A 26,152-nucleotide genomic window follows, 5' to 3' on the forward strand; every position below is an offset into this window, starting at 1 on the left:
AATATTCGACAAGATCTAGTGAACAGTTTAAAGAGTCAAACGATGCAAGGCGACCACGAGGTACACCGCAGATATATGAGGTCGTGGATTCGTGGATACTGACCACGATATCCAAGAAGATACGATGCCCAAGATTATGACTTCGATTCACCACCAAATTCTCCATCTCGATCATCAAATCGATCACCAGATTACAATTCATCGAGACGATCATCAAAATCAGAAGAAGATTCTCCAAGGTCACTTCATCGATCTCGATCACTTACCGGATCTCAATCGTCCTCAGTAACTTCATTATCTTCATTAAGATCGATACAACAAACACCTGTAATTTCGACTCTGGTTAATTCTGATGTGATGATACTGATTTAATTCATCCACAAAACAAAAGCTTCAAAACATGGTCCAGTTTACTATTTTTCAGTCAAAGTTTTAGAATCTTTCGCTCAAGCAATTAAATCATTACCCTAAGTACAAAAGAAGCTTAAACCACGTGGCTCTTTATGATGCAATTGGTAAGTCTTAATCCTTTAATTATCTCAAGGTTAATTACTCTAATATGATGAGATATCATGCACCACACTGATTCAATAGTGATGGATAACCTTCGTTTCACCCACGTTTTCTGACCAGAGTAATTGATTAGAAATTGTAAATTCTATTTCTCATCTAATTTGTATTCCTCTCTTTTTATTAATTTACAGAATTAATTCAATGGTAAGTCTACATTATTTGGTTGGAAATATTTTCTTTCTATTTGGATACAATGATGATTGAATTAGTCTATCTTATCCTAATGACGACTACCTAGCCCTATCTGACTTCCTTAACGTGGAATCTGATTATCCAAATCAATTATACACGAATGTATTTTCTCAAATCAATTTCGGTCTTTTGAAATTATCTAGAAATCATCGTTTTGGCGATTGGAACGGGAGAAATTAAGAAAATGGGAAAAGGTAAGAGCTCGTATTTGATGGTGAAATTATTGTGATCACAATGATGATTGAATTTAGTTCAGCTGATAAAGCATGATTGACCATTTCGCCCCTATCTGAAAGCAATTATGCTCTTCGTAACCAATGTAAAATTTGAAATTCTAATTTAACACTTATGTTTATTTCAGAATTTATCGTCGTCATTGACCAAGATGAGAGATCAATGATATTGATTCTCCTTTTACTGGGAATTTTTCATTGTTTTGGTGCTTAAAAATAAAACGAAAAGGTAATATTATTGAGATGATTTTATTTGATTTTGCAGTTTGATGATGAAACATAAAATTTTCCATGAACTTGATGATTTTTTTAACTCTAGAATTTTCTGACCAATAGTTTCATTTCTACTCTTTTGGTTATTATTTCCCATTTTTAATTGTGTTTCTCATTTCTCAACAGTGCAGTTCAATTGTGGATCCATAGATTTTTTTTCTGGTGGTAAGTTATTTTCGTTTCAGTTTCTCACTGAGGTTTGTTTACCGCATGGTTAAACTCGTTAAAGAATTTAATTTTGTTGATTTAATTCTTTTCCTTTACTGTGCTAGAGTAATCAGTTTTTTCCACGCTGATTGTTTCTTATATTTGAAAGATTGGCACTAAGAGATTCTTACACTTTATCCATTTTAGATCTCATCTCATGTAGACTTTGGTTCATGGTTGATTTCAGTTTGATGGATTTTTTCAGGTAATTTGATTGTTTCGTCTATTGGTTACTTTCTAGAGGCAGATTTTGCTACTTGGTTTGTTATATTCTGACATCCATGTCGTTCCCTATTCTGCAAGATTAACCAGTTAGACATCTATGTTTGAACTTTAATTTTCGTACAAGTTTGAGCACGCATCTTTCTAACAACTCATTTCTTTTTACTTCAGAGTTTCCTCATTGCTGTTTCTATTATTTACTCTGGATGGTTTGGTTTTTACAATTCCAAATGGTACGTTCTAATTTGATGTGACTTGCTCTCTTTGGCACCTACACTCTCCTTGATTTGTTAATTTTATTACTTATCGAGGCAATAAGGATGCAATATGAAAGAGTCTTGACTACACATGTCGTCGATGACCATTTTATTCATCTATGATGCCAGGGTTATGATACATTCTTTTTTCTATTCACATTTTTTTATACAATTCGAAGGTGCTGAATATTCATCCACATTCTTTTACTTATGCAGCTCCATTATTAATTTCGTGTCTTGAGCAAACGAGAATGACTTAGAAACTTACCAAGATCATTCCATTCACATCATTGTTACTCAACGAAAACCCTTCTGATTCTGAGTTCCTGGTTTATCTTAGTAGAAAATTATGATTTCGATCGTTTCAATTGCTTAGCTCACTTTATCGGTAAGTTACCAATTCAATTACTGATTCTTTAGATACACTGATGAATCTAGATAGTAGCTGATTTATTTTTTTCTCATAAATCATGAAAATGATCTCATTCTTTGGATATAACTGATGAGTTGAATCATCTTCTTGTTTCACATCATTCACACTGTCATCTAATTGATAATGATTTCCAAATTACAGATTCTATTGATAATCAATATTCCTATGCAAATGGACATTTTCATGTAAGTTTACTACTCTATCTAATGAAATTAACTTGACACTTGATGAAAAACCGTTAGGGACATATGAGTTTTTTTTAATAAAAAAAACCGCCGTTTACCAATATGATTTTAACCAATTTCTTCAACTGATCATTTAACCGTATTAACTCATATTCATTGAATTTACATGATCTAATTTCTCATTTTGAACCATTCAACAGGAATCAACTTCTGGCCGTGAACTTATCCGTCTATCATGATGATCTAGGTGAGCATTTGCATTGATACTCTTGACGAGTTAGTAAAATGATGAAATACAATTTATGAATTAGTTTTATTAAAAAAACACCGCCGTTTACCAACATGATATAAACAATTTCTTCAACTGATTAATTATCAGTTCAAACAATTGATCAATAATATAATCAGATGTTAATCTCCCATTTTGTTTTCTCTATTTCATCCGATTTCAGGTTCCAATGCAATGAAGAAACGGAAACAATTATATCCGTAGAGTTTTTTTCCCATCTATTTGTCAATCAACTTCAGATATATTATCTGGCTTTTTTTGTTATCCATTAATCAACAATCATAATCAAGCATCTGATATTTATTTCCAACTGATACTCAACAAAAAGCTCACAATTAATGTTAATACAAATCACATTCTAGTCCAATAACTTTTTGTACCCAATCAAAAGCAATCTCTGTGATAATCTACATAAACACCAATTGAAAATTATTTACAATATTTATTTTTACAATTAAGCTTTAAATACATTTGTAACTTAAATTATATCTTAATATTTAACTCTCACTGCCAAATTGTTAATTTTATTGAAGACAAAATGAGAATGTAAATTAAAATTGACTTTGCAATCGTTATATCGATGTAATCATTTATTTCTAAATGACAATCAAATTGTCATCTAACCGAAAGCGACCTGAAAATGTTGATCTAAACCTCGATTGCGCATCGCAATCAAATTGGCGGTTAAATTTCCAGGCCAATGGTCACAAAGCGATTCGGCAAACAAAAGGTAACCTGGAAAAAGAAGCGGGTAAAAAATCACCTGAATTCCAATTGATTGATCTTCTCTTTCACGTTTAATTAAAATCAATTGTTCTTTACAATTAATAGAAAAAAAATTAAACCAAGTCTTTGATTTTCATAAGAAGAATAACAATTTATTTTTTTAATTCTTAGGAATCACCGAGCTTTTTTTTGATATTTGATATTTGTTTCTTTATCTAATACATTAACTTTGGTAGTTAATTTGATTGTTAAGTGAATTTCTAATTGTTAGGATTTTTTTGTTGTTTTGTTTTACATTTAAATCACTTGTGATCTTTTTTTTCCAGTAGTTGGTTTGGATGTGTGTTTACAATTAAGGAGAAATTAAATTATATAATAAAATTGATTAAGGTGGTAATTGATTAATTAAAGTTGTGTCTCTTAAGTCTTTGTGTTGGTATAGATTTAGGTACAGAGGAGGAGAGACAATTAATTGTAGTAATTTACATGCAATTAAAGGGATTAACGGATCCAATAAATTAATTGTGAGCGCAACCAGAAGCTCTCATCATATGTATAAATATGATTTTGTTTTCGAGTGTCCAATAAAAAGAAGATGCAAATTTAATCAAATCCATTGATCACTTTAAATGTGTGTTTTTGTCTTAATTTGTTTTTAATTATAAACAAATGGCCCACTATTGTTTTCTCACTTTTGGTTAATCTTTCGTCTTTTGTTACGATGGTTTTGTCTTTGTAATATATATTTATAGTTGTGTGTTTGTATATATATTTTTTTCATCTGGTTTTGTTTCAATTTATAACTTTCTTGGTGATTAGTTGATTATATTTAGTGATTTATTAGGTAGTTGGTGTTTATTGGTTGTTGGTGTTGTTGATAGAGTTGATTTTTTTACTGATGACTGTTGGGTGATTACCAGGAGAGACTCGGATCGGTGGTAAAGGTACACCTGAAGGTTCCGTGGCCACGGCGATACTTTTCTTGGTTCTTTCACGGAAAAATCCTTGATAAGTTTTACATTCACGGACAGTTATGGTCATATCGTTGGCGGTAACATCGGTAATCAGAATCTGGTCAACAAGTTTATTCTGTTTCTTCCAAAAATCGGGTGGAGGTGAACAATTTCGAACAGTTTTTTCACTTGTGACATGATTAACAACACCACTACTATTACTACTATTATGATTACTAACGGAAGATAATTTTCTCTTATGTCTTTCTCTATCTTCACTTTTCTTTTCTTGTCCTTTCTCGAGTTTATTAACATTATTACTATTATTGACATCACCAGATCCAATATTATTATTAGTACCAACGTTACTAATTACCGGGGTTGATAATTTTTTGCTGCTTGTTGTGTTCACAGAAATCGTTGTTGTTGTGGCTGATGTTGAGGTTGTGGGAGGGAGGGCACTTGCAGAATTACCAGAATTGGTGACTGATGATGGCGTTGACAAAGTAGAAGTCGCCATGCTGTTACTAGTAACTCTGTTGTTACTAATTGATTGTTTATTCGATTCCTTTTCTTTAGGTTCTTCTATTATTGAGGTTGCTGTTGTTGTTGTCGCTGTCTTTTTATCCTTTTCTTTATCCTCTTTCTTATCTTTATGTGTATGGTTGTGATGATGATTATGGTGTAAATGCGATGAATTTGATGTTGTTTGTTGCTGATGATGATGATGGCCCGAGGAAGAATTGTAACCTTCATTTTGAGCTTGCTCAAAGGCTAATATTAACCTTTCATCCAATATGTTTTCCTCAGGTTCCCAGGTATTGTGTCTAGGTGAATATCCTTTCCATTTAACAAGATATTGAACTTTTTTATGTCTACATCGTCTTTTTAGAATACATTCTGCTGCATATACACGATCACCAACCGAAGATAATTCCATGTCTTTTTCTCGTCTTATAATATCAGCTTCACTTTTATTTGAGTTCATTGTAACCGATGATTTATTCAACTGTTTGCTTTTCATGATTACCTAACTTCTGCAAGGCTTAGAAGTAGTAATGAGATGGTTATAGTGATTCAACTACTCAATCAACAGAGATTTTCGTTAACAGACGTAACACCAGGACGAAATCACCATAAAGGATTACAGATTAGATTTGCAGGAATAAAGTATCAAATATTTCAACACTGCTGAATCAACAGCAATAAAGAAAAAGAAAAGAGAGAGATAGAGATAGAGAGAGAGAGAGAGATTTTCCTTGAGAAAAAAAGAGTAGAAAGAGAGGTACAGTCAAAAAAAGAAAGAGGAGAAAGTAAATTGAATAGAACAAAGTAAAAAAGAGAAAAAATCTATCCAAGTTTCTCTCTGTCTATTTTTCTGATGTTTTGTTGTTTTTGTTGTCAATTCTCCAAAAAGAACAGTAAAAAGACGGCGAAGAAAAAAACCAAAGGTACTAAATAAACTCGTAGGAAGAGAAAAAAAAGAGTAGAATAAATTTTACGCGAAAGAAGGCAAAAAGATAGGAGAGTAAAAGATGAAAGATGATGATGATGATGATGATGAAGAATAGGAAAAGAAAAACAAGTTATGTTGTTATGATATGAAATTGATGAAGAGAAGGCGAAGATTTGTTGTTGTTACCACCAAGAAGATAAAAATAATTAACTGTAAAATTAAACATTTAGTTTTCTCAATTGAGAGAAGAAACTTTAAGAGAGATAAAGTAATTAGTTAACAGAATCAGTAATTAATGTAAAACAGATGATTTAATCATCTTTACCGTTGATGGAAACAATTAATAAGAAAAGAAGAAAAAATTTACTCAACTTGGAAAGAGACAAACAGACAGACAAAAAGAAAGAAAAGAAACTAAGGCCTACAGCGCCTCTTTCTTTTTCTCTTCGGTTTTGGTGGGAAAATTAAGCGAACAATTTTATTCTTTTTCTTCGCAATTAGCTTAATTGTTGCTCTTCTTCTTAATTAGTAAGTTGATCTTTGACAAATCATAGACGATTTGAACAAACCATTGAATTATTATTATTGTTATTATTGATATTTGATTAGTTTCCTTTCAATTGTTTATTTCATTATTTTCAGAATCTTAATTATCATTTTTTTTTGCTTCTTTTTTTTAATTAATTTTACAATCAAGTTGATCTTAAATAAACAATTGGAAAATTTTGCTTACAAAGAGTATCTAATTTTCTAATGAATTTTCAGTAATCACTTGTTTGAACAGCTAATTGTTATTTTCTTGATATAATCAAATCATTACGATTCTGATTCTGATTCTGATCAATTACAATCACCATTAGACTTTTATAATCAAATAACAATCAGTTAAAGTAATTAATTTGGTGATTACCATTTCAAAATGAAATATTCAACTGGTTAATTAACTGGTTAGTTGACAGCTTTTAATATTTTATTTGATTGTCATTCTCACTAAATGCTTATGATTAATTTAATCATTCGGCGAATTGTTGACCTTCGTTTAGTACCATTGCCCGAATCGTAGACACACTCGTAGGTGTAAATATAATTTTCATCATCACAATCAACTAAATTATTAGGTTGAGTAAATTCAATAAAAACTATTCCTCCAAAATCTTTGAGCATCTCATTAAATGATTGGTGAGTAACGGATACACAGTTAATCATCAGAAGCTGATGATTATAAACTTCTTAACTGATTTAAAATTTTCGCATCCAAAACAACCACAGTTAATTTATGTTCGTGATTCACTTGACACTCAACCAATTTAAGCTCAAAATGACAGAAACTGATTCAAGATATTGACCAGAAAAAAATGTTATCGTCCGCTGAGATGATTCAATGGCCTCGACAAACATAAACGATCACTGGAAGGTCACGATAACGAAAAAGTAAACGGCCTAGTGAATGGTCACCCTATAGTTTGAGGTTATTGGTAGCTAATTGGTTAATTAATTGACTAATTTTAATATTTTTCAACAAAATCCATCATTTTATTATTATTCCTACTCAAGAAATTTAATAGTTTGATGAAGCAAAATTAATTTCTCTCAGTCAGTAAATTGTAAATTCAAAAGATTTCGAGTTGACAGATACCAAGATTTAAACTGATGGTTTATAGAATTTCGATCAATTTATTTGAAATAGAAGTTTCAACTTCCAATTCAAATTCAATTCCAAGTAAATTGCAATTCATCTGATTAAAAATAATTTTTTTCCGAATTAAAGTTTGATTTGAATTTGCCGGTTTTCTTTTAGTTTCTTCGTCAGATGATTTTGCTTTTTGTTGTCAAGTGTTTTCTTGTTGTTTTGTTATCTGTTTAATTAATTTAATTATGATTGTGTTGATCATTTTATCATCAACATGTTGATTTTAATTGTAGGGTTAATCAATTCTCTATGGTGAACTTTTGGGTTTAATTAATTTCCTTCATTAGATTGTTAATTCTTATTGTTTCTACCTCGTAACCTTGTAAATCTTTTGTTTCATCATTAATTGTATTTACAAGGCAAGGTAGTGTTTCTGTTTTGTCAATTCGTGTTTCAAATCAACATTGACCTCAAATTTTGATCATTTTTGTTGTTAATTTTTATCCTAAATTTAATTTAATTGTTACCCATTTATTCATTTAACTTTGTTTTCTTGTATTCTATTGGAAGTGTTCACTTTTACTTGTCATATTCAGTCAAAGTATCAGCATCTCATTCAGCTCTCATTAATTTGTTTGTGTTTAAATTTATTCGACCTAATCTGGTCAATTATTAGTTGAAAGATCTGATAATTTTTTCTAAATTACTTTATTCAAATGGATTTGTAACTATATTTACAAAGTAATCTCAATATGCCTAATCTAAGAGAGTATGTGGACCGAGCTAGAGACCAAGCCTCATCTAGAATCCAAATCATCGGAGTTTATATCACTACTTTCCTTGATTCATTTAAAACTGGTTCAAGTAGTAGTCACAATCGACCAAGAAGACGAAGTTCAAGGCCTAGAAGGCAACACAATCCAATCTTAGGCCCTCCACACCTTCAAAGGACTCACAATAGTCGCAATTACTACAATCATAGTTCAACTAGACATCATCTCGCCTCAAGTTTCTTTGGTATATTATCTGTTTCATTAATGTTGAGCCTTAGAGCTTTCAATTTTTTTTTCTTTTTATTGTCTTATGTAAATTATTTGTAACATTTATCCTTATTTTCTATTCTCAGATTCAAACCGATGTGGTGAGAGGAACTTGTGGGCTGCATTAATGAGTTTATTGGTCATTGCAACACTTTCAGCAGCTATTGCTCAACCTAAATGGTTTCGTATAAGAGGTGGACGTTGTGATCGCGTTTATATAGGATTACAGGAACTTTATATCGAACCATTTACCTTCATTCCACACAATTATGGTTTAGCAAGTAATAGTGTTAATAAGGAGGAAATACGAGGAAATACAAATAATATCATTGAAAGACAAAAGATAAAGGCTTCCCTTCAGCCTAAAGGTGAAGCCAAGATTTTATCTGGTAACCCGAATAACAATGGCTCGTTGCTCCAACGTCAAGGGTCAATTAATCGTGATTTGACAGAAAGTATCTATCCAAGTATCTCGGTGAAAAGTGGTCGAGCTCATATCAGCTGTATAACCCCTGAAATTGGTCATTTACGAAGGACGATAATTATTTTATGCTTTTCAAGTCTATTACTCAACTTATTTCAATTTTTTCTTGACACCTTGGGTACAAAACGAAAAATTCTTGAACATATGAGGCGTCATGCATTAGCCAATTTAATTGGTGTTGTTTCTTGTATATTTACACTTGGCTTTGCTTATTTGGTTGCTGATTTGTTAGAGAAAGAACAAAGAAGACGAGTAAACAAAGCTCATTTTTTAAATTGGAATAATGAACATCCACCCAATGTGGAAATTCACTTCGAAATCAGCTATTATCTAATTAGTCTCGCTGGGCTTCTTGGTTTAATCGCTGCTGCTTGTAACCTTCTCGCTAAACCCAAACCTTACTTTTTCTCATCTTCTCTCTACTTTTCGCCTCCCTATGATTCTGAAGCAAACAATTTACTTGAGGAAACAATCTCACCTCGCTGGCAATCTCCCCCTCCACCACCGCCGACTTTATCAGCTATGGTTCCTCCAAACTCGATGACTTTACCTCCACCTCCACCATACTCACCCTAAAGAGAGGAGACGAATATCAATTATTTAAAACAATTAATCAACGTGACATTTGATTCACTTTAATGAAAATGGAGTCACAATTCATCAGCTTGTATTATGCTTGTTATTTTTCTTGATAATAATAATGATATTTATTTAAATGATAATTGACGGATTGTTAAGTAACAGAAAAGAAAAGAAAATTGATTCAATTAATTGCTCTTTTCTTCTAAATGATTTGGACAACATTAAGATTTTGGTTCCTTGATTAAGGTGATTAAAATTATTTCCAAATGATGTAAACTGATTGTTGAATATTTTTGTTCTTTGTTTTCTAATTTAAATGAATAACTTCAATTGACTAGAGATGATTAATGAAGGAAAGAGTTTTTTATATCCATGATGATTGTCCATCATTTTGTAAATGCGATTATAATCATTGTATCATTCTAATTGTTGATCTAATCACGAACGTTACTATAAGTTCCAGGAGGAGGTCGATATAATTTAGGTAAAGTCATCGCTTTCAGTGAATTAAATGCGTACTTGGCGATACCAATATTCTTACGAGTATTTTCCCGTCGAGTTCCCTCACTGTAAATGATTAGAGAAAATGATTAGTTACAATTAATAGTTTCAATTGTTGCGAGTCTAGTACCTTCTTAAAGTATCGAGCATTTGCTGGAAAAGTTGAGAATCATCGATCTCATTGAAATGATATTTTCTCGAACAGAATCGAACCTCTTCCAAAGTGATCGCCATTGAGGTTCGATCTTTGGCACTTTTACAACTTGTAAAACGAATACCGTTCAAACGGTAAGTGATCTGTTCCATTAAATGTAGAATACGAACATTTTTCGCTCGACGAGACCAAAGTTCAATCTTTAAGGCTGTAATTAAATCAACCAAATGAGAATCATCTTTGTAACCAACAATTGAAATAAATTGTTCTAATTTATGGAAAGCATTTTGATTAATTGTTTCTTGTAATTTAACCAAACCAAGTCTAAGAAAGATGGAAAATAAAAACATACAATTGATTAGTTGTTGATTAGCATAAACGACGATGAAAAAAATACAATCAATTTATTGATTGCCCATAATTAGGATAATAATACTTACGTTTCTGCAAGAGTTGCTTGTTCATTGATTCCAATATTAAAAAGTAATGCTTTTGGTTGAGCTTCAAGGTAATCAGGTAAAATTTGTGATGAAATTGATATAATTACCCTAACATTGTGACTGAGAAGAGAATCAAATTGATAATAATTAATTAATTGATTTGCCAGGGACGAAACAAATTAATTAGGTTATGGAATTGATTCACTTTCATTATCAGTCAAATCTTATTCTAAAAATATACTTGTGTATTGCTTGATCAATGAAGCTTTTTCATGTTTGATTGTTGATTTAATTAGTCAATAAACCAAACAAATCGTTAATACTGATCGTTAGAAATGAATAATTAGTTAATCATATTCTAGTTGCTTTAGTAGCAGATAAAAGTTTGTTTCAATAGCTTATGACTATTTTTAAATAAGTAATTACAAGGGAAAGATTTAATTGCTAGAGGACTAATTAACTTACCCGTTGCCCTCGATTCGAGGTAAATCTAATGTTGATCGAGCTGAATCTTTGAAATTAATGAAAACAAATGTAACACATGAATTAAGCTCGGATACAGCGGCGGCCATGTCGTTGAGCATTCCGATTTCTTGAGCATAACAACTGAGTAATGATTGAAAGTAAACAAATATCGATTTGGTTTTAATTAGATTACGTTGGAAGGAGATTGACTTGATTTCATTAACCACTGAACTAATTATTGTGGTTAATATTTGACTGAAAATCATTCCTCGTTTAAGTCGAAGGTTGTAGAAAAGTTCGAGATTTTCTCGTTCCAATTTAATTGCTTCGATTGCATAACAGATTGAACTGATTCTTAAAAGAGCAGCATTGGCAGAGATCAATTTCCGTTTGAGGGTTCGATATCTGACCGGGAACATTTACTTCCACCACCAGTTGAATTAACCATTGGAACATTGCAATTGTTAATCTTTCCAGAGATACTAATTAAACTCGCCTTAATATTGAGATAAATAAGATCCACTGGTTCCAATTCTTGTTGCTCTTCGGTGGCAAGAGCAGCGGCAGCAACGGTGGCTGATTGACTATTCTTCCTGTTGTTAATTGTTGGCTCATTGGTTGTCCTAATTTCACTGGTTGAACAATCAGCGGTTGTTATTTTACCTCCTGAAGTGTAATTAATTGATCCAGAGTTGAAAGTATGATGATTACTAGTGTTGGTTGTTCCAGTGTTGGGTAAATGATTTTTCAACACCTCAAGTGACATGAGCGTTTCTTCAACATCCCTTGGATCAAGAACGTTGATTAACTTATGAGCATTTGAATCAATCATTTCATAAAGTGTCTTCAATTTATCTTGAGCCAATGAACCATCTTCAATATAAAACATTAACTTTCTCATGGAAACATCAATTAGCTGAACTGTTGATGAAATTAGCAGGAAATTTTTCATCGCTTTCCAAACTTTCAAAATGGATGAATTAACATCTTTTGAGGATAAAATGTTCAGATTACTTGATGATGATAATGATGATGATGTTAAAGATGAAGTTGATGTTGACACTGAGGTACTTTTAGAGGCTAAGTGGGCATCCAAATTGTTTAGATTTAAATTATCTTGATCAAAGCCTAAATAATGAGCAGCAAAAGCTCCTACAGAGTAAACATCCAATGAATTAGTTGAATTGCTATTCTCGAGAATATCAGATGATTTGATTGCTGATTGTTGAGTATTATTGTAGCAAATTGTTGACCTTCGTTTGGTACCACTGTCCGAATCGTTGACTAGACACCTTTGTAGGTGAAGGTTAAGTGGCACGTATTGGAAGTGAAGCTCTTTCTTAGCGATTGAAGGTCGAAAAAATTTCTTATCCAATTGGACTTGATACAGTTCGTTTATCGATTCGGTTACCACATTAACAAGACGTAAATGTGATTCCAATACTCTCATTTGGGTTCGTTGGTAATCGGGTTTAACTTCACCCAATGAATAAGTTACACAGTTCATTAGTTTTTTCTCATCGTCCATGAAAATATTCCTGAGAGCGAACAAGATATCAAATTAGAGTAATGGAAAAATAAAATTATCATCAACCTAATTAAGATTATGATTGTTTACTAATTTACGAGGAAATTAAGGAAATTAAGAGTAAAAATCTAATCTGGTAGACATAAAAGATGAGATTTCGTGGTGAGTACCATGTACATAGGATAAGATCATCACGAATTTGGAAAATTATTTTTCGTCTTATTTTGTTGATGATTTACTCTCACGTATCTGAATTAAAACCTTTCAATGGAACATCAAATTGAAAAGATCGATGGATAATATTCACAAAAAGATCATCATCTAGATTCCAGTAACCATAAACAGATATTGTTGGTGATTGGAATCAAAATTACTTGGATGATAACGTATTTGATTGTTTACAATTATTACTATTTGATTCCAATGGTGAACCGATTGTTTCATCTTCTTCCCTTTTCTCTATTTCATCCATTTCTCTTCCTTCTCCTGATCCACCTTCAGATGGGTGTTCTGATTTACTCATGGTGGTGACTTGGGATGATGATGACGATGATGATTTAGCTGCTTTATTGTTTGATTTGGTTGATGATGATAATACAGTTGATTGTGTTGAATGGATTGATGTAAGTGGTAAGCTTTTTGGTCGACGAGATGTAGCAAGAGATTCAGTTTGGTGACATTTATTATCTTCCGGATAAACGGGTCCCTTAATTGTTACCTTTAGTTTACCAATAACATGGGAATCACGAAGAGTTGATAAAATATCAAGATCAAAAATTTGTGAATTGTCAATGTTTGTTTCGGGTAAGGTCATAATCATGGAAGGTGAAGCATAAACAGATTCACCGAGTAGAACTCGAGTTTCAGTTAAACGTTCAACGACATCGTAAACCTTAAATCGTAATTGATATTGTGACCAATCCTCTGAAGGTAAATTAAATTGCTTAGCAAATTTGGCACTTTGTGAGGAAACAATTTCCGTTTTGTCTAAAAAAGTCCAAGAGGTAAATTTCTCCTTCCGGTAAAAGACGGCGATGAAAATATTTGGTTCTAAAGGTGAACCATCAGATAATATAACAGTACATGAGAGATTAATTTTCATATAAGAATTGGAACAAAGGAAGCCCTTGTGAACTAATTGTTGTTGTTGTTGTTGAGAGGAAGAGGAAGTAGAAGATGAGTTTATTGCTGATGAAGATGAACTTGTGGTTCCAATGGGATCGAGGATTGGATCTTGAGAGTTCGATGCCAGGTCAGAGAAAATCTTAAGGTTGGTGAACGTTTTTCGAAGTGATTTAAGATAATTTAAACTCGACAAGTGGATACATTCAACCCAAGAATCTCTCTCCTGTTGAGAGATTGTAGTGAAATGAAAAGGTTTTGTTGGATCATTTTTACCAAATTCAATGATAAAGGAAAAGTGTTTATTGTTACTCTCCTCCGATAATTTGATAACACACTCTTCCAATAATAAGATAAAAACGATCCGATTTTCACCAATTAACGTTGAATCTTTACCAATAATCTCACTTGTCGATGTGGTTGTTGTTGTTGATGACGATGATGATGATTGATTAATCCGTTGGTGTGTTGTCGTTTCATCAATCCAACCATCACTATTATGATTATTAACTATCGATGGTGTTGTTGGAGTAATAGTGTTGTGAATATTGTTGTTTACGTAATTGTTATCACTTCTACTATTGTTATTAGCCTTGTTACCATTGGGATGATATTGCTGATTAGCTGATAGCTTTGTATCCGGATTACTTGTTGACAGGATAAATAAAAGGTTACCTCGAAGCCGGCAAAGTCGTTCAATGAATGTTTCACTTTTCCAATGATTAAATAAACCCTCACGTCTCTCACGGACAAACAGGAAGCCCTCTTTGTCAAAATTGGCAGAATCCAACCAAGCCAACCTTGAAACTGCCGGGTAATTAATAATCATTGCGATGGTTTATATAAATATAACAATAACAAGAGGAGAAGATGATGAAGATGATGATGATGATGATGGAGAAGACAAAAAATCTGATGTTAATGTGTAGTAAAGATGAAGACTTATATTACCAATGCGCGATTCTTTGTATGTGTTGATTGTTACTCTCGAAAACATGATAATTCAATGGGTTCACTTTTGTCTTTTCTTCATCTGAATGTTTCCCACCATTAGGAATACTCAGTAAATGTGGAAAATGAATGGAAAATGAATTTATCATGGTAATAGATTGAGAAACAGATCATTAGATTAACAGATTCATTTCAATTTCTTTTGGGATGTTGATCAAGTAAACAGCTGATTTAACACTGAGAGCTTTTTGTTAGATTGACAACCAAGGTGAAGAAAAGAGGATCAATTAGATATTCCAAATAATCTAATCATCAGAATGGGAATTTAATTAATGTCATTAGATGATTAGTGTTAATCACAGAAGAAAAGAAAGACTAAATTAACAAACATGTTTACAATTTAAATTGAGCAAACATTTATCTTCATACGAGAAAGTAAATGAATAGAAAACGAGTTGAGCAACTCTAACCTTTTTTTTCCTTCTCTTTCTTTACTTTCTTTTTTTTCATCCTCTTTCAATTTTTCTCTTTCTTTTTTCGGTTCGATTTATCATCTTCATCATCTTCCATGTAAGTGGTTTCCATTGATGAAACTCACCTTTGCTTTTCCTACACGTTTACTTGCTAAATTGTTTCCGGTCATTTCCATTGATGGTTGGTCAATAAAAAAAGGACATTAAAAGTTAATCATGTTCAATCATCAGACAACTAGATGACCACTTAATTGTTGTGTTTAACTTTAACCACAAGAAGATAATAACAATTAGATTGTTAGAGTTTCGTTTATCATGATCAATAGAAAATTTTCATCTCCAATTTGATCTAATGTTTGATTTTCTATCGATTTTCTTTGTCGTTTTTTCCATTAAAAAACATAATCAAACAATCAACAAATCACCTGAAATTTAATCGACAACAATTAAGATCAGTTGTGATGATTAAAAAAAACAGCGAAATCGAAAGTTTTTCAAAAGTTTCGACCCGAAGGCTTTTTACCAAAGAAATTGATTCTGAATCGATAATCGATGATGATAGAAAAGTAAACAGGACAATTAACAAAATAATCACTCGAAAAAGAAAACAATTAACTCATAGATTTGGTTAATATTGAAATGATTGATTGGATTTAATGATTTCTATTCATTGAATGGTAGTGATTTAAGTTTATTTTGATTATTAGAATCGCCAAAATCATTTGAAAAGGTTAACCTTATGTTGTTTCCTTATGAGGAAATGCAAGACATGGATCAAGGTTAAGAAGATGAGGTTAAGAGGTTAAGAGGTTACGGTAAAAGGTTAAACAGTTACCACAAACAGTATTTAACATTGAGATTAATTTAAATCCATGGGAATAGATTTAATTACCTTGGATTTAACAATCAACTAACAACATCCTTTGATACCCAACGAGGCTCTGATTGTTACAATCTATTGAATATCATAATCTAAATGCTTCCCAGGTTAAAGGTAACATAAGGTCAGTTTTTCTGATACTTTTACTTTTAAGTTTCCAACCTCTTAACAATTTAACTAACCAATCAAAGTTTACTATTTACTTTCTCAGGTATTAATACAATCAGTTTCTATCATTTCCTTAATTGTTGTTGTATTAGAGTAAAAGGGTTTTCTTAAAAGAGGAAACAGTTTACAGTTACTTGTTAACCCTTTCGACAATTTCAACCTTCAACCTTAAATTTTGATTCAAAATAACCTTGTAACTAGATTTTAAAAATAACTTAATTCAACTAATTTAATTCAACCAAAGAGACCAGTTAACTAGAGTTAACAAAAAAAGCTAAAGGGTTAATCGGAAACTCAATCAACGGAACTAAAGAGTTAAGGTTAATCATTTCTCATTAAAAATCTCGCAAGTTTAATTATCCAGTTAATTAGTTTCCATTGTTTTAATTTCAATCAGAAAATCGAGATTAATTAATTTGATTTAGATGAGAGCCTAAGCCTTAACTCTTTAGTTCCGTTGATTGAGTTTCCGATTAACCCTTTAGCTTTTTTGGTTGATTTGCTAGTTAACTGTTAACTCTTTGGTCTCTAAATTGTTGAATTAAGGTTAAATTTCTAGTTACAAGGTTATTTTGAATCTTATTAGGTCAAAATTTAAGGTTGAAGGTTGAAATTGTCGAAAGGGTTAACAAGTAACTGTAAACTGTTTCCTCTTTTAAGAAAACCCTTTTACTCTAATACAACAACAATTAAGGAAATGATAGAAACTGATTGTATTAATACCTGAGAAAGTAAATAGTAAACTTTGATTGGTTAGTTAAATTGTTAAGAGGTTGGAAACTTAAAAGTAAAAGTATCAGAAAAACTGACCTTATGTTACCTTTCAACTCCTTGTGAACCTTAAAACCTTTGAAAGAGAAAATCAATTGAAATCATATTGAATTAAAACGATTCCAAGGTTGATTAAGAAAACGCAATTTCTTAATCAATGCTTGCACAGAACTAAATTCCCACTGGTTACATATGTCATCTTAAATTGTCCAACCTTTAACCTCTTACCCTTAACCTTGGATAGAAAATGAGAAAACTGATTGTTACCTTTCGATGGGAACAAAGTTTATTATCAAGGTCGATGTTACGAAGACTATTTCCTTTTCCTTTTAAAATCTGCTTCCATTTCAAATTCTAATTCTAATTGATGAAATTAATTCAATTCCACAATCAGATACCTGTTCCTCTAAATTATTATAATTAAATAAATTGTTCATCTAAATCCAATCGACCATTAATTCAAGTCAACAAGAAAACGAATGCAAACAACTTTTGCTCTTTACATTTGATTCCATTTGATTTCCAGTTTTTTCCTTAATCATTTGATGACCTTTAATATTGATTTTGTTGGTCAACAATTAACTATTATGATTAGTGATTAGATAACTGAGAAAACCTCAAGTTAACTATTGGTGGCAGGTCGAGCTCTTCATTTACCTTCAGTGCGACAACATTTGATTTCTTGTTCATCTCTTTTCATCTGATTAATTATCTAATTATCTTTGGTTTTATTCCAGTTTTTACTCTCTGTTAATTGTTTGCTCATCAGGATCTTTGATCACTGATCAACAGGGTAATTATTTAATCAGATTTTCTTCATTTATCATCATTTCAATGAGACTTTGTTTTCATTTCTATCGATATTGTTTATTGACATTTTCATGTTATTTTCTTACATTTTGTTTCAATCATTTCCTCTTATCTTTTTCTAGATTTTACTAAATCAACTTTCTTTTAATCAAATTTTTTCATTGTGACAATTTAATTCAATCATCAATCTAATCTTTTTCTATTTCTGGTTTGTTTACATTCAAATGTAAGTTAACCTAAATTTTGTCTTCTATTTGCCTTTATAGTGTTTACTCATTTTTCTGGTTTTTTTTTATTTTCTTTGTTTACGTTTTTTGGTCCAGTTTTTTTCCCATTATGACCTCGTTAATATTGGCTAAGTTGGTTCGAAACTGTGGTATTTTCAATGGAGCCCGATGTTCACCTCTCACTTTGCATCCACGATCCTCATTACAACGACTTATGGCCACTCAGGCTCAAACGGTGGAGGAGAGACGAGAAGAGTTGAAAAAGGAAAGGCCTCCCGAAACCAATTCCTTCGTGATGAGTATGTTTTCTGGTCAGGCCAAAGTGAATCAAGTGTTTCCTTATCCTGATGTTTTAACGGAAGATCAATTGGAAACCCTTGCGATGATTCGTGAACCCAGTGAGAAGCTTTTCTCTGAACATGATGCCTTAGCCGCTGAACTGAAAGGAGCAGCGGATGAGAAGGTGATGAAAACCCTCGCCGAAACGGGCTCATTTGGGATTATGGTTCCTCCTCAATATGAAGGTGCTGGAATGAATAACACTCAATACGCTGTTCTCGCGGAGATCATGGGTGCAAGTGATTTAGGTCTTGCGATTACCTTGGGGGCTCATCAGTCAATTGGATACAAAGGCGTTTTATTGTATGGAAATGAAGCTCAAAAGAGTAAATATCTTCCCGATTTAGCGACTGGACGTAAAGTGGCCGCTTTTGCTTTAACTGAACCAAGTTCGGGATCGGATGCTGGTTCTATCAAATCTCGAGCAGTTTTATCGCCCGATGGATCACATTATATTCTTAATGGAACTAAAATTTGGATATCCAATGGCGGTTTCGCTGATGTTTTCACCGTTTTCGCTAAAACTCCGGTAGTTACATCAAGTGGAGAGGAAAAGGAAAAAGTGACCGCTTTCATTGTTGAACGAGCTTTCGGTGGTATTTCATCAGGTCCTCCTGAGCAAAAAATGGGAATCAAAGCCTCAAACACCGCTGAAGTTTACTTTGAGAATGTTAAAATTCCCGTGGAAAATGTTCTTGGTGAAGTTGGCGGAGGTTTCAAGGTAGCAATGAATATCTTGAATAGTGGAAGATTTGGAATGGGAGCTTTACTCAGTGGAACGATGAAATTCTGTATCTCTAAAGCAACAGATTTCGCCAACAATCGTGTTCAATTTGGTGATAAAATTTCCACCTTCGGAACCATCCAGGAAAAAATTGCTCGAATGGCCATCGCTCAATACATAACCGAATCTATGACTTATATGGTAGCCGGTAATATGGACAAAGGATCAACTGAGTTCCACTTGGAAGCGGCAATTTCTAAAGTTTTCGCCTCGGAAGCGGCCTGGTTTGTTTGCGATGAGACAATTCAAATTCTCGGTGGAATGGGTTATATGAGAGATACTGGAGTCGAAAAGATAATGAGAGATCTTAGAATTTTCAGAATCTTCGAAGGTACAAATGATATTCTCCGTTTGTTTGTCGCCTTAACCGGAATCCAAAATGCTGGTTTCCATTTGAAAGAATTACAAAAAGCAATGAGAAATCCAGTTGCCAATTTGGGAATGATTTTCGATGAATCAACCAAACGAGTTTTCAGAGCCGTTGGTCTTGCTTCAGGTCCATCACTTGCCGAATTTGTCTCTCCCGAATTAGCACCTTCAGCGTCTCAAGTCTCCAAAGCCGTGACCAATTTTGGTGCCACCGTTGAACATTTATTAATCAAATATAATAAGAAAATTATCCATGAACAATTTATCCTCAAACGATTGGCCGATTCAGCGATTGACATTTACTCCATGATTGTAACACTTTCACGAGCCACTCGATCGATTCAGAAAAATTTCCCTTCAGCCCAACACGAGGTCAACATGGTCAAAGTGATTTGTAACGAAGGATCAACTCGAGTCCAAGCCAATCTTGCCGCTTGTCGAACCAGTGAAAAATTAGCTGATTTTAACAGTTTGAGAAAAATCTCTGATTCTCTATTCGTTAACAATGGTGTTTCTCATCGACATCCAATCGAACGAGATTAACCAATTAATCTTGAAACCTTCGAACGTATTTCCATATCAATCAGCTTTAATTGTCCCTTTTTCAATATTAATTACTAACACTAATTATTTCGAACCGAGTCAAACTCTTACCCAAAAGTCGAAAACTATAACTGTTGATTTCGATCAAAAAAAACATTCTCATTTTTATATTATCAAAGAGCAAAATATATTGTAAATTTTTGACGACAAATTTAATTCATTTATTGTAATAAATTGAAAAAAAATGTGATTAATTTGTGAAACAAAATGAAATGTGAATTACATATAGACATTAATTGATTCTTCGCCATTTGTAATCCTTACGAATTCGAGTCTTCTAATTGTCGCTCTAATTGCTTCTCTCCTCATTTCGGGTGTGATGGTCGAAGCGGCATTAACAATGGCTTCTCTTAATTGTACCAATGAAGTGATTTTTGTTCTATATACGTGATTCCTGATGTGACCCCACAAAAAGAAATCACAAGGTGAAATGAAAGGCGAATTAGGTGGGAAAACGATTCCACCGCCAAAGAATTGAGAATTTTCGAATCCGATAACTCGTTCATCGAAACATTCGCGTAGAGTTTGATGAAGATCTGTTGAGTTGAGGTCATTTCCATCCTGAACATACCACAATTTATCCTCTCGATTATTGAAATTGATCTTAATCGTATCGATGAGACAAGAACCATCATCATCACAACTGGTTGAACCATCAACAAAATTGATAATTAAAAAGTTCAAAGACATCGCTGCATAAATTTTGACAGCTATTGGATGCCAACGAAGCCGAACATAATATGGAGGATAATGTCCAAAAAATTTGTACGTTTGTCGTTGAACTGATCGATGTGAATTGAAAGTACAATAATCAGCAAAGACGAGGTTCTCAAGGGAAATTTGTCCACTTCCAAGTGAATCGAGCAATCGGTCAGCAAAAGTTTTTCTCAAAGTATAATGTTCACTTTCGGGGTGATGAAAGATACGAATGTACATTGGATTCTGATTAATGAAATATTTCTTTAACAATTTAACCCAATCATCTTGTTCACCGATTGCAGTCTGAGCTTCGGCTATGGTCCCTTCTGGATTATCTTTGAAAAACGATTTCAAGGCCTCAAATGCTGAAGGGTCAACATGTAGTTGCTCAAATTGAGCACTTTGTTCAATAATATCATTGTCACTTTCACCTTCATTGTCACTGCCATGGTCACTTCCATGTTGGACTGGCCATGAAACCCCGTGATCTTCATTTTCTTCATCATTAGATTCATTCTCTTCCATATCTGAATTATGACCTGAACTTGAATCACTTGTGTCATCATCTAAAAGTAAAGCATTGATGAACCTATTGGAAGAAAACAAAAATTGATCAATTTATAGAAACATAGAAAAAGATAAACAAAGAAAGTAAATTGATCTTTTAAACTTACATTATACAGATTTGATCGGATGGACAATTGTCTCTTCCATAAACACGGTGAATATGGTCAATAGCCGCTTCAAAAGATCGGTCATTGTCGACAAAAGCCTCAAGAAGAGCTAATTTCATTTGTTGTGTAAAAGACATGATGAAAAACAATGAGAAAGAAAAAGTTGTGAAAACTTAACCAAAGCAAACGAGCAATCAAACTGATTGAGATGAAAAAAAAATGAAAATACGAATATAGAAAAACTCGTTCAAAAGTCCATTAGGCCAAGACGAATATCAACTGACCAATGAAATTCAAATATCCTTTTTATCTTAAACTTTAACCCAAAATTTCAAGTATCAAATGTTGATTCGGTTGCAAGTGGACACAAACAATTTAACCATCGACACTTGTTTACATAGTTGATCTTTGTAAATATTCAATTAACTTCATCAGACTCGGTCAACTTTTCAATCTCACCGATCGGCTAACACTTCACCATTGACTTCGAGACTTCGCTGAAATCACTTATCCAAACGATCGGAAATTCACTGTAATCAATTAAAACGAACACTTGATAACAGGTAATCAAAGGTAAATTGCAATTCTTATTTTAAAGAAGTTGAGAAAAAGAGTGACTTTTAATAAGTTTGTTTTCTATTCACCAGATGTCACTTTCTTTCTTTGTAAAGTTTCTTTTCTTTGCTTTTTCCGGTTTACAAATTTATTTTTATTTCTGTTTCCGTAAAAACGATTTAAAAGAGAAATTTTTTTAATTTTAATTGTTAGTTCTATTCTTAAATTACGATGTCAACTGTCTTTACTTTTTGTTCCTCATCACCAATTCATGTAATGGATAAGTAGTTGACAATTTTGACCGATTCAATCGGTGGTGATATTATTTCGTATATATTATGGTAAGTCTCTTGTTTTCTATGAAATTTTTTGGTCAAATTGTTTTGATGACAACATACCTTATTTAATGATTTCTATGATTGTTTAACAAGTTGAACTGAGCCTTAATTTAACTTTTGTGTGAAATTCGCTGAAATTTGTTCTATATTTATAATGGTTTCTCTCTTTCGAAAGGTTCAACATGCTTGATTTGTAACCACGTGGTTCACATACATCACAATGGAGCAATTGGTAAGTCTTAATCCTTTAATTATCTCAAGGTTAATTACTCTAATATGATGAGATATCATGCACCACACTGATACAATAGTGATGGATAACCTTCGTTTCACCCACGTTTTCTGACCAGAGTAATTGATTAGAAATTGTAAATTCTATTTCTCATCTAATTTGTGTTCCTCTCTTTTTATTGATTTACAGAATTAATTGAATGGTAAGTCTACATTATTTGGTTGGAAATATTTTCTTTCTATTTGGATACAATGATGATTGAATTAGTCTATCTTATTCTAATGACGACTACCTAGCCCTATCTGACTTCCTTAACGTGGAATCTGATTATCAAATCAATTATACACGAATGTATTTTCTCAAATCAATTTCGGTCTTTTGAAATTATCTAGAAATCATCGTTTTGGTGATTGGAACGGGAAAATGAAGAAAATGGGAAAAGGTAAGAGCTCGTATTTGATGGTGAAATTATTGTGATCACAATGATGATTGAATTTAGTTCAGCTGATAAAGCATGATTGACCATTTCGCCCCTATCTGAAAGCAATTGTGCTCTTCGTAACAAATGTAAAATTTGATATTCTAATACAATCTTGTTCTTTATTTCAGATTTATTTCTTAATGCCATGTATTGACTCAATGGTTTCATGAAACCAGGCAAAGGTGAGAAACCAACTAGTTCATTAATTATCCTCTTTCTGATGACAACATACCCAACAACATGTTAAAATGATCTCTATGATTGTTCGCTCTAGAATTTCTGACTAATCACTTTATATTCACTATGTTCATGACTATTTCCCGATTATAATTTTATGTGTTTTTTCATTTCTCAACAGGTTTGGAGTTTGGTTGACTTTTGGTCTACTTGTAAGTTGCTCTGGCCTGGCTCTTGTCTTCTGCATAGTAACACTCGTTAAAGAATTTAATTTTGTTGATTTAATTCTTTTCCTTTACTGTGCTAGAGTAATCAGTCTTTTCCACGCTGATTGTTTCTTACATTTGAAAGATTGGCACTAAGAGATTCTTACACTTTATCCATTTTAGATCCCATCTCATGTAGACTTTGGTTCATGGTTGATTTCAGTTTGATGGATTTTTTCAGGTAATTTGATTGTTTCGTCTATTGGTTACTTTCTGAAAGCAGATTTTGCTACTTGGTTTGTTATATTCTGACATCCATGTCGTTCCCTATTCTGCAAGATTAACCAGTTAGACATCTATGTTTGAACTTTAATTTTCGTACAAGTTTGAGCACGCATCTTTCTAACACCTCATTTCTTTTTACTTCAGAGTTTCCTCATTGCTGTTTCTATTACTTACTCTGGATGGTTTGGTCTTTTACAATTCCAAATGGTACGTTCTAATTTGATGTGACTTGCTCTCTTTGGCACCTACACTCTCCTTGATTTGTTAATTTTATTACTTATCGAGGCAATAAGGATGCAATATGAAAGAGTCTTGACTACACATGTCGTCGATGACCATTTTATTCATCTATGATGCCAGGGTTATGATACATTCTTTTTTCTATTTTTTATTAGATTATGTGACCTAACGAATGATTTCAGAGAGTGTCCGTTGTAATTGTGTTTTCCAAACAAAATTGAAGGTAAAAATGAAAGCAAATTTATAACTTTTTTTCTCTGTGATGAGTCTATTTATCACCAAGATCTCTGAACTAGTGATTATAAAATTCTTACTGAATAATTTGATCTCTAACAAAAACTACTATACAATGACAATATTTCTAATTAATTTTTTAATTTCTCCATAGACAATCTCCATTATAATTATGATCCCGTTTAAATTGATAATTGGTAAGTTTCCATTAGCCTTAAATTGAGCAATATTTCATAACATGATGAATATTGTTAGTAACTGAGATGTTTAATTAAAAAAACACCGCCGTTTACCAACGTGATTTAAACAACTTCACACCTGATTGTGATATGGAGCATTTCCTTTTCCCTTACTAAATCATCTTGCTAATTCATTCACTTTTTCTTTTCACCTACAGTACTCAATTGTTGCCGCATTAATCGATTCATCAATATTTATCAGGTATAAATCAAGCCTTTTGTCTGTAATTAATCTCAATGATGATAAACTTGTTAGGGACATATGAGTTTTTTTGATAAAAAACCGATATGATTTGAAAAAAACTTTACAATCTGATATTGTAAAAATTGACTGTTTTTATCCATAAGTTTGTTAAATCTAATTTTTTTCTTTATCTCTTGACAGAATTATCGAGTTCAGGATTGTTTTACAATTTAAGTTTGTCCAGGTAAACATAATATTTATTTGAAATTGAATGGAACCCATTGATGATAAAACGTGACCATATGAATGTGCACAAACACTTATTGATTCCAACTCATAGGCAATAAAAATCTGAATTAAGAACAATTAAAGCCTGATTGTCGACGTGATAAATGTTTGCTAATTACCTTTTTATCTTTAATCCAGCTTTCAATTTTATGGTTCTCCATTTTTACCGGTAACTTTTAGGTGAGTTTTCAATTTGTTTGAATGTTGATGAGTTTATTTAATGATGAAAAACAATTTATGATATAGTTTTTAAAAAAACACCGCCGTTTACCTTCCATGATATAAACAAATTTCTTCAACTGATCAATTGTAACAATTACAATGATTTCCACTGAGTTGTAATAAGATTTTAACCTAGTTTTTTTCTTCTCTTTCACCATAGAATCAAGATGTTCACTATTGGAGTTTCATGTCTTCGTCATCAAATTGTCTCACTTTTATTATCCATTTTTATGAGCATAGAACTGTAATTTATTAAACACCTGATTTTTGTTGATCAATTAAATTTTCATCGATATAATTTGATTGAAATCGATCAAAAATTTATCAACCGGATTTCCACCAAAACTTGTTTACATCTCGAATTTTTCTAAAAACGTCAAAATCATTTCCTAGTAATTAAATTCTGTAATTATGAATAAAATTTTGTCGTCAATAAACATTACAATCAAAACTAAATCATTTCAAGTTATACGATTGTTTATCAGTCAATGATTGATTAATCTACAACATCTAACAGGATGTGGGTTCTTTGTCGGATTAGTAATTCACTTTTCGGTTCATTTAAATGACAGAGAAAAACTTGTAAAGGTAAAAAATCGATCAAGATTTTGAATCGATTAAATTTCGAAAACGAAAATTAAGGAAATCAACTGGCTTAATTACAAAGAGAACAATTTAAAGTTGATAAGATCTTTGAATTGATTAATTGTTGGTTAATTTAATCTAATTTTAGGTTTAAATGTCGAGTAAATGGATGAATTTTCAATAGAACATGAAA

The 26,152-nt window shown here is 32.2% G+C and overlaps 4 protein-coding genes, 1 long non-coding RNA gene and 1 pseudogene across 20 annotated transcripts; 3 read left to right on the forward strand and 3 right to left on the reverse strand.

The window, feature by feature from the left end:
• Nucleotides 1–83: 83 nt before the first annotated feature.
• On the forward strand, nt 84–25,830 carry LOC128391865 (uncharacterized). Of its 16 annotated transcripts, XR_008325880.1 has the most exons (14): nt 22,418–22,589; nt 22,762–22,818; nt 23,008–23,020; nt 23,115–23,260; nt 23,428–23,481; nt 23,658–23,688; nt 23,866–23,923; nt 24,112–24,174; nt 24,363–24,430; nt 24,596–24,638; nt 24,839–24,882; nt 25,066–25,108; nt 25,291–25,332; nt 25,535–25,830. It is a non-coding gene; the product is annotated as an uncharacterized LOC128391865 (long non-coding RNA). The 16 variants fall into 16 exon arrangements; XR_008325883.1 differs by lacking the exons at nt 22,418–22,589; nt 22,762–22,818 and adding an exon at nt 84–515; XR_008325885.1 differs by having other exon boundaries at nt 23,008–23,260; nt 23,784–23,923.
• Nucleotides 3,716–6,358, reverse strand: LOC128391861 (polycomb group protein Pc-like). Its single transcript, XM_053351817.1, has one exon. It carries the CDS (start codon nt 5,565–5,567, stop codon nt 4,446–4,448), a length of 1,122 nt encoding a protein of 373 aa, XP_053207792.1. The 5' UTR covers nt 5,568–6,358; the 3' UTR covers nt 3,716–4,445.
• Nucleotides 7,837–10,005, forward strand: LOC128391859 (uncharacterized). Its single transcript, XM_053351815.1, has 2 exons — nt 7,837–8,646; nt 8,756–10,005. Exons 1-2 carry the CDS (start codon nt 8,382–8,384, stop codon nt 9,727–9,729), a joined length of 1,239 nt encoding a protein of 412 aa, XP_053207790.1. The 5' UTR covers nt 7,837–8,381; the 3' UTR covers nt 9,730–10,005.
• On the reverse strand, nt 9,814–15,342 carry LOC128391864 (uncharacterized; annotated as a pseudogene).
• LOC128391858 (very long-chain specific acyl-CoA dehydrogenase, mitochondrial-like) lies at nt 17,775–20,560 on the forward strand. The gene is made up of 3 exons (XM_053351814.1): nt 17,775–17,981; nt 18,121–18,224; nt 18,322–20,560. The coding sequence occupies exon 3, from the start codon at nt 18,335–18,337 to the stop codon at nt 20,258–20,260; it is 1,926 nt and encodes a 641-aa protein (XP_053207789.1). The 5' UTR covers nt 17,775–17,981; nt 18,121–18,224; nt 18,322–18,334; the 3' UTR covers nt 20,261–20,560.
• On the reverse strand, nt 20,451–22,253 carry LOC128391860 (uncharacterized). The gene is made up of 2 exons (XM_053351816.1): nt 21,694–22,253; nt 20,451–21,608 (listed from the first exon to the last, which is right to left on the reverse strand). Exons 1-2 carry the CDS (start codon nt 21,828–21,830, stop codon nt 20,540–20,542), a joined length of 1,206 nt encoding a protein of 401 aa, XP_053207791.1. The 5' UTR covers nt 21,831–22,253; the 3' UTR covers nt 20,451–20,539.
• Nucleotides 25,831–26,152: the final 322 nt, after the last annotated feature.

This window comes from Panonychus citri, unplaced genomic scaffold, assembly GCF_014898815.1.
Source record: "Panonychus citri isolate SS breed McGregor unplaced genomic scaffold, ASM1489881v1 Contig00135, whole genome shotgun sequence".
In the NCBI taxonomy this organism is placed as follows: domain Eukaryota; kingdom Metazoa; phylum Arthropoda; class Arachnida; order Trombidiformes; family Tetranychidae; genus Panonychus; species Panonychus citri.

What these genes read in the sequence shown, in the direction of transcription:
- LOC128391861 (XM_053351817.1), bottom strand. Translation starts at nt 5,567, where the DNA reads ATGAAAAGCAAACAGTTGAATAAATCATCGGTTACAATGAACTCAAAT.
- LOC128391858 (XM_053351814.1), top strand. Translation starts at nt 18,335, where the DNA reads ATGACCTCGTTAATATTGGCTAAGTTGGTTCGAAACTGTGGTATTTTC.
- LOC128391859 (XM_053351815.1), top strand. Translation starts at nt 8,382, where the DNA reads ATGCCTAATCTAAGAGAGTATGTGGACCGAGCTAGAGACCAAGCCTCA. An exon ending in TCTCGCCTCAAGTTTCTTTG is followed by an intron (nt 8,647 to 8,755) that starts GTATATTATCTG and finishes TTCTATTCTCAG; the next exon opens with ATTCAAACCGATGTGGTGAG.
- LOC128391860 (XM_053351816.1), bottom strand. Translation starts at nt 21,830, where the DNA reads ATGTCTTTTACACAACAAATGAAATTAGCTCTTCTTGAGGCTTTTGTC. An exon ending in TCCGATCAAATCTGTATAAT is followed by an intron (nt 21,609 to 21,693) that starts GTAAGTTTAAAA and finishes TTCTTCCAATAG; the next exon opens with GTTCATCAATGCTTTACTTT.